Source organism: Convolutriloba macropyga, unplaced genomic scaffold (genome assembly GCF_964194025.1).
Source record: "Convolutriloba macropyga unplaced genomic scaffold, txConMacr16.3 SCAFFOLD_6273, whole genome shotgun sequence".
Lineage (NCBI taxonomy): Eukaryota > Metazoa > Xenacoelomorpha > Acoela > Convolutidae > Convolutriloba > Convolutriloba macropyga.
This window is the reverse complement of record NW_027452448.1, coordinates 1-12,899: the sequence shown is the minus strand read 5'-3', so window position 1 is coordinate 12,899 and position 12,899 is coordinate 1. Positions and strand designations below refer to the sequence as shown.

Genomic DNA, 12,899 nt, shown 5'->3' with positions numbered 1-12,899 from the left:
CTTTTTGTGTTATCGCATAGTAATATCTTTACTTTTTTATTCCGATTATTCAACTTTTCATAACCTTATATAACTGAAAAATTACTGAAAAATTTAGTACCATAATTCACGAAATTAAACTATCAAAAAAATTTTACCTTGTAAAAAAATAGGTGAGTTTATATTAACTCATCTATTTTTTTACAAGTTAAAATTTCTTTTGGTTGTTTAATTTTGCGAATTATTGTAATACATTTTTCAGTTCATAAATAAATTTTTAACAAAGTTCTAGTTTCTTCTGAAAGTGTGTTGTTGTGTAATAGGAGTGATGGCATACGTGGGTGCAGCGGTAGCAGAGCAGCCCCAGAAGATCCAAAAGAAGATTACCCTCGTGGGGGTAGCCTCATGGGGAGTTATTTACAACAAGGAACATCTCAAATACAGCAAAGACGCTGAAAGCAAAGGTCAGTACACTTAAAAGGGGAAAAACGACCCATCGCATCAACAAAAATTGGTATCGAATGCGTGAACTATTTTTTTCAATTTCCATGTTTGAAGCTTAAATGGGTAACCGAAAGAGAAACAATCATGCCTAAAATGGACAATACTAAAATTTAGCCTTAAGTTGTCGTAAGTTTCGAGAAAAAGGAGGTCGCGGCTATGTAGCGATTGTGGGGCGGGAGGGCGGACGCAGGGAGGGGCTGGAGAAAAATTGGGTAAAAACGATTCTTAAGGAGCCAAACGTCTCAAATTGACCTTTAAACGTTCGATATAACTATAGTGGTTCCTAACTGCTGCACCAAAAAAGACTTACGTTTGAAGGCCGAAGTCAAATTTAAATCACGTGTACATTATAAGATGACGAAATTCTGCTGAGCCAGAGGTCAAAATGCCAGAATTTCTTACATACACAGGCACATGTTGACTTCCACCAACATTGGTCATTTTAAAACGTCCAAGTTGCGTGTTTTATGCAAGGTTACGAGACTCTGCAGAAATCACTTTGAAATTCTCGTTTCATATCTCGAACCCCTCTGGGGTTCTCAATAAATCCCAGAAGTTGTCGGCGACGTCAGGCAGATTCAAGTAACCTGTACTTCGGAAAGAGAAGTCAATTTTCGAAAACGAACAGGCCAACATCAAAGTCATGGACAAATGTGCTTTAGGTGAAAAACCTCCAGAAAAAAATCGAATCGAAAAAATAGCAAGAGAACCGAACTAGTTGCTATATACTTCACTTGGGATCAATTAATAGGCACTCTTTCGGCCTTCAGGTTAATTTTTGTTTCTATCAGTGATATAATCCAAGAATTGTAAGAACATAACGACTACCGTCGGGTTAATTGCTATCAAATTGAATGGCTAGGGTTCGACTTTCGCATTAGACAGTTTAAGCTTCATTTTTAAGGTAACCTCAATTGGTAGATAGGGGTGGGGGAAAATTCTGGTGCTGGGAAGGGGGGGGGGGTTTCGCTTGAGATCAACTAAAATTAACAAACTATATGAAATTTTTTGTTATGACAGTTAGAGACAACTTCACAAACATTTTTTTCTCACTGAATGTTTTCCGACCTCTTACAATTTTCTCGGTGGTTTTGACGTTTTTCCAACTTTTTGGGCGGTATTTTAACCATTTTCGGACGTTTTTAGAATGACCCAAGACTTGTGTTTAGACTTTCAAGTTCTGGGCAAGACGCGCACAAGAGTGGCAAGTAAAAAAAGGACCTGATCATATGATCATAGTTCTGAATCAGTACTAATATTTAGACGTGCGATCAGACATGCCCATTTCTGATATTGGCGTTAGGTCCGGGTAAATTTGTTTTTACAGGCGAGCGGCCTGGAAGGAAGAAGAGCTACAGGATGCCAGCCCCTGGCACACCAGGTGTGGCCCTCAATCCGGACCATACCCATTTTATCCTAGTGGACAATGGAACGGAGGGGAAATTTGGGGTTGAAATTAAGTTGCGAGCAGCATTTGAGGATTATGTTCGAGAGGAGGTGGGAAAGGAGCAACTGGCCGAGATAGACGAAACAGACGGGAGGGAAACGATTGAAATGTCCAAGAGACCTTCTCGTGAGTACCTTCTCGTGAAAAATAATAACGATCAATTTATTAACGTAAGAGTAATTTAATGTGAATAAGTTAAAAATTTGAACTTCAAATTTTTCTCGACATATTGAAAAATCAAAAAAGTATCTCCAATGATGAGTTTTTCACAGGCATCTTAATAATATCTATTTTATCCTTCTGGAAAAAAATCGCGCGGCCAAACTGGCGTAACAAAGAAAAACAAAGCCGGGGCAGAATAAGTTTCCAACTCCTATCTCATGGAGGGTAAGGAACCATAACAATGAATTTTTCTGAATGATTCATGACTGACATCTTATTAGTGTTATTTAGTCAAAGTGCCAAATAGGTCAGATTGTGCCTCCGTCAAGTAAAATCTTTATTTTTGAACAGTTTATCAAATAATCTCCGACCCAGACTTTGTTGCCTACCCAATTTGACTATGATAGAACAAGCATAACCCAAGTTAAAATTAAAATTTCGCACCAAAAATATCAGAAGTGACATTTCGACATGAAATTTTAGAAGAAATCGGTTAAATTCATTTCGTTATCAAGACCCAAAAGATCGTTTCAACCATTGTTCGAACGTAAGAGATGACCGTTGTTATTTCTTGGTATGACGGCGTATTTTTGGAAAAGAGAATTTGTAAAAAAAAGATAATTTGTAGAATTGGTTGTGAAAACGAAACTTTTTCTCAAGGAAATTTGCCATGTCTTTGCATAAGTTTCAACAAATTTGATCTTTCTAAGAAGTTTGTACCCCGCTTTAACAAATTTTGGCGTAATAAAATTCTATCAAGGGTGTCCTTAACGGGCCTGTGGTATCTCAAGTAAATATAATTGTTTAGTTGAGCATTGTTTTTATTTCAATGAAAGGTCATTGACAAAGAGAACAAGGAGGCTCGGTAATGTGCGATCGCACATAAGGTTCCAACCCCGCTCATCCACAATTTTGACATAATTGTCTACCAAATGAGGAACAGTTAGAAAAACACAAAAATTCAAGTATTTTTCAAAAAAACTGGTGTATGAACGAAAAGATAGCCTCCAAAGCAAATAACTCAGTGGAGTAAAAAATTATGCTTTAAATTGATGAGTTATGCCGATATTAAGAAAGCGAGCGAAGACGAACGGCACGATCAAACAACAACAACAAACTTTAATTACATCAAAAATTTTATGTCCGTTTTAAAAAACAAAATTTAATAACAAAGTTAAAATACCGTCAGATAAAACTGAAACTAAACAAAATAAATTGTAATTCAACAGAAAAAAATGGTTTTTCACCAGTTCATAGTAAGGCTTGGTATAAATTAGACAAAAAGGAACAGAAATTTAAAGATAGAAAAATCGCAGAATTTTTTTAAAAAAAATCAAATAATTTCAAAGTAATGAAAACCATTAGGAATCAGCTAAAATATCCCACAGTTTTATCATTACCAATGTTTCTATAGACGGGAATTAAGAACTGCCGGTATTTATTTTTTTAAGTTACAAAAAGAACAACAAATAGACAACAAACAAAAAAAAATTAAAACTTGCCAGAAAAAGCTTTCGAAGACGTAAAGCCTTGCTTTGCCCTCAAAATATGTTCGATTGCACCTTCGTCGAACACCAATAATGTTTTATATGACTGCTCATTAATGAAACTAGGTAACTTTTACACAAAAAAGAAAAAATGCCATTAAAGTCGTAACCAATTCTTTTAAAAAAATTAGACTTTGTGACATCAATCCCTTTTGATACCTTCCCCTGACAAAAAATTTGTCATGATTAAACTTTAATTAACGGGACCAAGTAACAAACAAACAATAAAAGGAAAAAAGTGCGAAGTTAAAGTGTTTTTTGTCATTTTGTTAAACAATTGTTTTCAATGTCATGAAAGCCATCAGCTATCTACTATTATCGGAAAATTGGCTCATCTATGCTTCCATGAAAAGCCAATCAGACCGGGTAATTGTACGGGAAATTAAACAGACTAAAAAGACAAAGTAAAAACGACAGTTAAAGACAAAATTACAAAATGCAATTAAATTCTTCGAGAAAGTATTGTCAAAGCTGTAGAGAACCACAATCTATATCTTTAAATTTTAAAATATTATCAATTGTGCGTTATTTTGAAAGCAAATAATGTTATATATGAACTGCCAATAACGCGATAACTCGAAAAAACTAGAAAGCATGAAAAATGGGCAAATACCTAAAATTTAAAAAAAATTGTGAAATCTAGTGGTATCAAAGCAGGAAAATCATAACTTAAAGCGTAAAACAGCAATAAAGACCAATTTTGAATTCAGTAAAAGGAGGGAGCACTCTTTGATTGCTGACACTAAGCTACAAGTTGACAAAATTAAGAAAAAGATGGAGGCAAATTTCAAAAAGCCATTTTTATTTAAAAAATCAAATATTTTAAAAGTCAAAACGACAATAAGCTTTCAAGCAATCAACTAGATAAATTAATTTGGAGCCAATTAGGAAGCCAATATGACCTATCATTAGTGTGCTTTGATTTGAGATGTTCTGTTATTTAATTAATATAAAAAAATTGAATTTTTATTTAAAAAACCGACTGATGACAATCCGAAATATTTTTGGATTGTAACGGTCGAAGATTGGTAAAAAATACTCCTGCAAATGTTGATTGTTTATCAGGAATTTTTATTTTTCGAATGTCAAAGATATAGATATTTTCTTAGTTATAAAATCAAAAAACAAAGGCTGCGTTTTTGATAATCAAGGAATAAAGTTATCAAAAACTGGCAAAGTTTTAATTACAGAGCATTCTCAACGGAAGTTGAAGTAAATTCAGCCCCCTTTTCAGTCTACAATGATTGTGTTAGTGGTGTTTGGGTGTGCACTTCCTGCAAATTTAATCAGAGTGGACAAAAGGAACTTATTTTGTGCTTTTTTGATGATAAAATCTGAATTTTGTGAAACATTTAGCCGGAATTTGTGATAAAAAAATTCAATAAAAATAGCCGACAATATATTTTGTCTTTAAAAATAAAATCAACAACATTTTTCTGGAAAATTTTATTAAATTTTAGCAAAATTGGCGAAGTTTTAGTCAAAAATTCCGAAAAAAGGTGAATAAAATCAACGGAATTCACTCTATTTTCTCGAAAGTTTAAACCTCGATATCTCCCTGTAAGAAAAGGAAATCAAAAAAATCTTTTTAATTCCATATTCTACGCTGGACAAGCTTTCTAATGATACCAGTCTCAACTCTCTACGATGAATATATCGATCGGCCAAAATTGACTGAACAAAAAAAACCCATTTGAGTATATAGTTCCTCCCCCCTCAAGAGGGGTCGGAACAAAAAACTTAATAAAGTGCCTTGAAAGGCTTTCCGCTGTTCATAAAAAATCGCAGACTGAGACAGGGAATCCTCCCAACACTGCCTAAAAATCACTTGCTGTGGTTTAACCGAACAAAGCCAATTTTGAATATTTTCAGGCCTTTCTTTGCTTTCGTAAGAAGTTCGTTGTTCAAAAGTAACTTGTTAATTATCGACGGAAAAATCCTGCAGTCTTTCATTTTTCAATTACTTCTGTTAAATTTTTTTCTTCTGCTTATATTTTCTTCGTTCATCACTTTACTTGGCGACAAAATGTTATCGTCCCTTGCAATCGCAGCATGCTACAAATGGAATCAGCAGTAAGTTTCAACATCGAAATAAATTTCAAATATGTCACATTTGAGTCCGTCCAAAAAACTGCATTACATTGTTCTGATTAAGTATAGATTCCTTGTTTTCAATACAGATCTCTACAAAACAAATATCAAAATAGCAGCCAGTTTTCTGAAATTTTTTGTCGCTCTTATTATTTTTGTTATCTTGACACCATTGTATCAAAGTAATGGGACGCAAAAGCAATTTGATTTTCCTAATGGCAAAAAAATTAAGCACTGAGAAATTTGTTGAAGCAAGTTCCCGCCCCAAAAATGTTTACAAATTCTTAACTGTGTTCACAGTATCGTGTTCGGTGGTCTTAGCAGTTGCAACTAATGGACCAGTAATGGATTCGAACCAGCATCTCTTACTTGCAAAAGCGTTAAATCAACTGGCATTGATTTCTTGAACTTAATTGAATTTCTTTCTTTTAACCCATTCTCATACTCTTTCTTGCACACAAAAGCTTCTTTTCTCTAGCCATATTATACAATGAACAAGTAAAGCTTCTTGTTGTTCCGACTCCCACTTCAGTGGGGAGGGAGGAACTATATACTCAACTGGGTTTTTTTTGTTCAGTCAATTTTGGCCGACCGATATATTCATTGTAGAGAGTTGAGACTGGTATCATTAAAAAGCCCGTCCAGCGTAGAAAACGGAATTAAAAAGATTTTTTCGATCTTTGTGTTTTACACGGAGCTATCGAGGTTGAAAGTTTTGTGAACATTCGACTGTTTTTGTTCACATTTTCAGTAATTTTTGCTAAAATTTGGCAAAATTTCGCTAATATAATTCAAACTAAGTTGAAATTTTTAACGGCAGAGTGTTGTTGTTACCGTCAGAGATAGAAGAGCGTTGCTAAATTGTTTCATTGAGTTGTTTTTTGCTAAAATTTTGGATAAAACTTTCAAAATTCAAACTTTTTAATCAAAAATGGCACAAAAAATGCTTTATTGGTCCACTTGTTTAAAGTTTGCCAGACTTAGTGACCTAAAAGCCGTAACACAGACTCCCTAATCTAAAAAAGAGCGCTAGTTGCAATTAGATGCCGTATGAAAGTTTTCTGGAATTAATACTTTGCCGTTTTTTGCAGATTTAAATCGATAATTATACAAAATGCATTTTTTTTCAATATTTGAAGAATTCCACTCAACAATTGGTCTAATTCGCAAATACTTGGAAAACTTGGTCGGTTTGTTGGGCACGCAAAAAAATTAGGGAGAGGTTCGATAATATCATGCACTCTTAGAATCAGAGACTTTTTGGTTTTTATTTTAATGCTGAGTTTTTTAAAGTATTTTGCTTTTGTTTTTATAATGTTAATTACTGACAATATTTTTTATTCGCGGCTCCGTTAATGACAACTCCAATTTATGTAAATTTCGGGTCAAATGTAGATACAGTTTTTTTTCAGAGAACCAAAGGGTTTATATGGCTTTGATGAAGTGTTTTTGTAAAATTTAACTGAATTCTTGTCATTTGCCATCAATTGTTATGCTTCTGACAGTCTGATTTTCAAGTTTAACCTCTCGAAGATCTAAATTGTTTCCTCAAGAGGTGCAAGTGAACCTTTTCAGTTCATTCGATTGTTACCTAATGTCTCTTATGTTATTGAATGTAATTGTTTTAAGGAAATTTCTGTGATTCTTTGAACTTGTCAAAATTTTATATTATTTCAATCAACATTTTGTTTATTCTCAGTAAGTACAGGTCAACCGTTCCTCCTTATAGAATAAAAACGAGGTTCATGGCCGAATTGTTTTGACAGAAGGTTTTATTGCTTTTGGTACTACGAGTTTTCATAGAAAATTTTCTGATTTTTGTTCATAAGTGCCCATTTTGGCTGGTGTTTTTGTTTCTTTTGTAAAATACATAATAATTAACAATCTGACGGAAAAAAGATTTACAGAATTTGAAACTGAACATAATTTTTATTTTCATAACATATGGTTTGAAGAGCTGCGACACCGTTCTCTTACAGAAATTGGTAGTGTTTTTTATTTTTGCCCTTTATTTGTTGTTAATTTTTTGTTGTCATATATCAAATATTGTGTAATTAAAGGTCTCAGCGGCCAACTATAGATAAACAAGTGAACTACAATGAGTGATCTCGGTAAATAACTAATGGTTGTTTTGACTTTCGAAATAAATTTCTAAAAAAATGAGTAATAGTATTTTTCAATTTATCCCTTTTTGTTCTGGTTTGCGTTCTTTTTTTCGTTTTTTACATTGTTGTATCATTTTTATAAATTAGCCTCATTATTTAGAGCTCTTTTTAATGTTTTGTTGAATCAATCTATCATTTTTCTGTTATTTGAACTTTTTAAATGATGCCTTCAGGGCTCAGACAATTTGTTTCAGAAGAATTTTGTGAAATTTAGATGTTTTATTCTCGCGGTTGATATCTTATAAATTTAATGGCTTCAAAATGGTGGTTTCGTAAAGTTATTTTTGATACATATTTGTTCAGCTTGTATTTAATTGTTATTTTTTGTTTTATAATTTAGTCTCATTAATAACAGTCGCAATTGGTTTTCCGAGTAGTTGCAAGACAGACTGTCTACTATTTTAGTCGAAAGCTTTTGATGGCTATGAATTTTGAAAATATTTGATTTTAATAAAAAAAGAGATAGATTTTTGAGATCTGCAATTTTATTTCTATTATATTGTAGCCAAGCATCTCTTTATACAATTCACATCATTTATATTTTGAAATACAATTTGCTCTTCATAACGGTTTTCTTTTCCTCAAATGGTCTTTCTTCTTGGAACAAACAATTTTCGTGATTTTTGCAAATTTACCCCTTTTTTGTAGGTTTTTCTTTTCTTTTCACAGTATCACAAAAATGGGCGTCAGTTGACTTACAAATGTTGTCACCTGCAAAGACAACAACCGGAGATTTTTTTGTTTTTAGTGATCAGCTTAATATTCAATTGATTGAGGGGACATCGTTTTCGTGCAAAATTTTTTGTGCAAATTTTTCGTTTTTGCCTGTATTTGTCGTTCTCTTTGTGGCCGTAGGACATAACCTGGATAACGAAAGGCCTCAGTTGCTCTCTATTGAGGTATAAAATACGTTCTCCAAGATTTCATTTGATGCCTAATGTTTCTAATCAGTTCGAATTTAATCCTTTTTTTAAAAAAAGCAAAGTTTTAATAAAGTTATGCCCTTTTTGCTCATTTCTAGTCGAATTTTTGCCAAGTCGCAATGAGGAAAAGTCCCATAGTTTGTTCCAAAAAGTACCGGTTAATCTTTTTAGTATAAATTTTATCTGATGCCATTTTGATTTGCTTATTAGTGGTTTTCAAAAAATGGACAATAAGTTTTGGTCTTAATTAATATTTGTAACTATTTGATTTTTATTGCCATCTTTTTTGGTAGTCATATTATGGTAGCCACGGGTCTCATAGGCCCTCTAGAGTAGATTGTTTTATTCTTTTAGTAGTTTGTTGAATTTATCTTTTCCACATTTGGTAGAGAAATAAGTGAAAAATGTAGATGAGCGGGGTCGGAACTTAATGTGCGAACACACATTACCGAGCCTCTTTGTTAATTTTTATAATATCAACAACCTAATTTAGGTAGTTTGCTCTCAACCTTCTGTTATGTCTGCTCAATTTTAAAGAACCCGGCTTTTTCTATTCATTTGCTTCCCTCTAATCGTCTTTTTTTTCTCAAATTTTTTCGCATGAAGATTTTGCAATAGTTCGCCTCTAATTTGCTTAATTTTTCCATTGATTATAGCTGGATAACTTATTTTTGCATATGAAGTAGTAAAGTCGTCTACTTCTATGACTTTGTTTGTTTCATTTATAACAATCAGCGTCTCTGAATTTTAAATAAGGGAATTTTGCTTCATATGGTGCTGTCGAAGTTTTTTTTTTCAAACCAATTTACATTACAGCTCAAGAATTGCATTCTATATATTGTCTCAAGTACAATGCTTTAATATTCCACTCAGTTATTCGTTAGTTTAGGTCACGAATTTGATAAATGAGATGTTTTAGCAGTAAAAAAACGTTTAAAAATCCGGTTGCCTCTTGTTGAGTTCATCTTCACATTATAATGTTTTAATTTTGATGTTTACAATATTGTTTCGATGTGTAAAATTTTCATTAATTGTATTTATCAGTTGCATCCATTTTGCTTATGTTTCAGCTGAACTGGATGAGGGTAAGGTTACGCTTGGCAAAATGGTTCCTGGGAAATACCCGCATTATTTCTCTCCAATGAAAACAACTATCAGAAAGTGGTCTCGGTCTTTTCACCCCTCATACTTTTACGCTGCTATTGTTTCTTACGGATATTAAATCTGTAGTTTTGGAGCGAGAAGTTGACGGGGGTGAAATAAATTAAGTGTTGAAAGATATTAAAACACAAGAGAGGGGGGGGGGGGGGGGGTGCCAACTGAAGTTAGCTGCAAAGAGGAAGACCCGAGTTAACCTCGTAACTAAAAAAGTTATGAAAATATCTCTTCTTATATGCCGTATATGAAAAGTTGTATATCTACCAAATTGATGCCAACTTTTTTCATCTATAATATTAGGGATCCATCGGAGGAAAGAATTTACATGTAGAATAACAACTTGTGGTCTACCCGGGGTGCCTTTTAGATTGACTACTAACCCTAACAAGGCGGCTCGGTAATGTGCGATCGCACATAAGGTTCCGACCCCACTCATCCACAATTTTGTCATAATTGTCTACCAAATGAGGAACGGACAGAAAAACACAAAAAAAAATTCAAGTAATTTTCAAAAAAAAACTGGTGTATGAACGAAAAGATAGCCTCCAAAACAAATAATTCGGTGGTGTAAAAAATGATGCATTAGATTGATGAGATATGCTGATATTAAGAAAGCGAGCGAAGACGAACGGCAAAATCAAACAACAACAACAAACATTAATTACATCAAAAGATTTATGTCCGTTTTAAAAAACAAAACTTAAGAACAACGTTAAAATAGCGTCAGATAAAACTGAAAATAAACAAAATAACATGTAATTTACCAGAACAAAATGGTTATTCACTAGTTCATAGTAACGCTTGGTAACAATTAGACAAAAAAAGATCAGAAACTTTAAAGTTAGAAAATTCGCTGAATTTGAAAAAAAAACAATTATCTTCAAAGTAATGAAAACCATTAGGAATCAACTAAAATATCCCATAGGTTTACAATTGCCAATGCTTCTATAGAAGGGCATTAAGAACTCTTGATATTCAATTTTTTTTGCAGTTACAAAAAGATCAACAAATAGACAACAAACTAAAAATCAATTAAAACTTGCCAGAAAATGCTTTGGAAGCCGTAACGCCATACCTTGGCCCCCAAAATATGTTCGATTGCACCTTTGTCAAATACTGATAATGTATTATGTGGCCGCTCAATAATGAAAATAAGCAACAGCTAGACAAAAAAGAAAAATGCAAAATTATACAATACTTGTTTTTTTTTCGAAAAAAAAGTATTTCCAAAGACATGAAAGCCATTAATTACAAAATCAAAAAAATGATTAGAGTCGTTTATTCTTCCATAGGAAGCCTTCGGGACCTGCAATTATCCAGAACATGTCTTACGTCTAAAAAAAGAGCGTCAAATATGACAAAAATCAAAAATTAATTTACATTTTTTTGTGAAAAACCCATGTTGAAGCCAGTAAATTCATAACGAATTCTTTAAAAACATTAGATTTTGTGACACCAATCCCTTTTGCCACCTTCCCTTGAGAAAAATAATGTCAACCTGATCTTTTATTTAACTAGACCAGGTAACAAACAGACAATAAAAGGAACAAAATTTCGAAGTTGAAATTTTCTTTTCATTTTGGAAAACCATTGATTTCAAAGTCATGAAAGCCATTATCTATCTGCTAATATCAGAACATCGGCTCAACTACTCTTCCATGAAAAGCCAATCAAACCCGGTCACTGTACAGGAAATTAAATGCGACTAAAGAGACAAATTAAAAACGACAGTTAAAGACAAAATTAAAAAATTCAATTTAATTCTTCGAGAAAGTATTGTCGAAGCGGTAAAGAACCACAATCTATATCTTTAAGGATTTAAATATTATCAATTGTGCGTTTTTTTGAACGCGAAAAAATTGATATATGAACTTACAATAACGTGATAATTTGACAAAAATAGAAAACATGAAAAATGTGCAAATACCTAAAAATTAAAAAAAATTATGAAATCTAGTATCATCAAAGTCAGAACACCATAACTTAAGGTGTAGAACCGCAATAAAGACTAAATTTGAATTCAGCAGAAAAAAGGAGCACTCTTTGATTGCTGACCCTAAGCTACAAGTTGACCAAAGTAAGAGAAAAATGGAGGCAAAGTTCAATGAGCCATTTTTTATTTAAAAAATCAAATATTTTAAAAGTCAAAACGACCATAAGCTTTCAAGCAATCAAATTGATAAATTAATTTCGAGCTAATTAGGAAGCCAATAGGATCTATCACTAGTGAGCTTTGATTTGAAATGTTCTGTTATTTAATTAATGTACGAATGATCAAATTTTTCTAATAAAAAACCGACTGATGACAATCCGATTTTTTTTTGGATTTTAACGGTCCAAGATTGATACATAACTGGTCCTGTTAATGTTCTGGTCCTGATTGTCCATTAGGAACCTTTAATTTTCGGGAATGTTGTTGATATAGATATTTTGTTTGTTAAAAAATCAAAAGTAAGTGCTGCGTTTTTGATAATCAACGAATAAAGTTAGCAAAAAACGGCAACGTTTTATTTACAGAGCACTCTCAACGGAAGTTGAAGTGGAATTAGCCCCCTTTTCAGTCTACAAAATTTGTGTTAGTGGTGTTTGGGTGTGCACTTCCTGCAAATTTAATCAGAGGGGACAAAAGAAACTTATTTTGTGCTGTTTTTGATGAAAAAGTCTGAATTTTGTAAAATTTTTAGCAGGAATTTGTGACAAAAAAATTCAAGGAAAAAGTGCGACAATGTATTTTGTCTTTAAACGTAAAATAAACAACATTTTCATGAAAAATTTTATTAAATTTTATCAAAATTGGCAAAATTTTAGTCAAAAATTCCGGAAAAAAGGTGAATGAAATCAACGGAATTCACTCTATTTTCTCGAAAGTTTAAACCTCGATATCTCCCTGTCAAAAACGAAAATTAAAAAAATCTTTTCAATT

General features: G+C 32.7%; 1 protein-coding gene across 1 annotated transcript; it reads left to right on the top strand.

Moving 5' to 3' along the window:
- The first annotated feature begins 269 nt into the window (after positions 1-269).
- Positions 270-10,040, top strand: LOC142357497 (transient receptor potential cation channel subfamily M member-like 2). Its single transcript, XM_075409114.1, has 3 exons — positions 270-443; positions 1,811-2,056; positions 9,889-10,040. The coding sequence occupies exons 1-3, from the start codon at positions 308-310 to the stop codon at positions 10,038-10,040; spliced, it is 534 nt and encodes a 177-aa protein (XP_075265229.1). The 5' UTR covers positions 270-307.
- Positions 10,041-12,899: the final 2,859 nt, after the last annotated feature.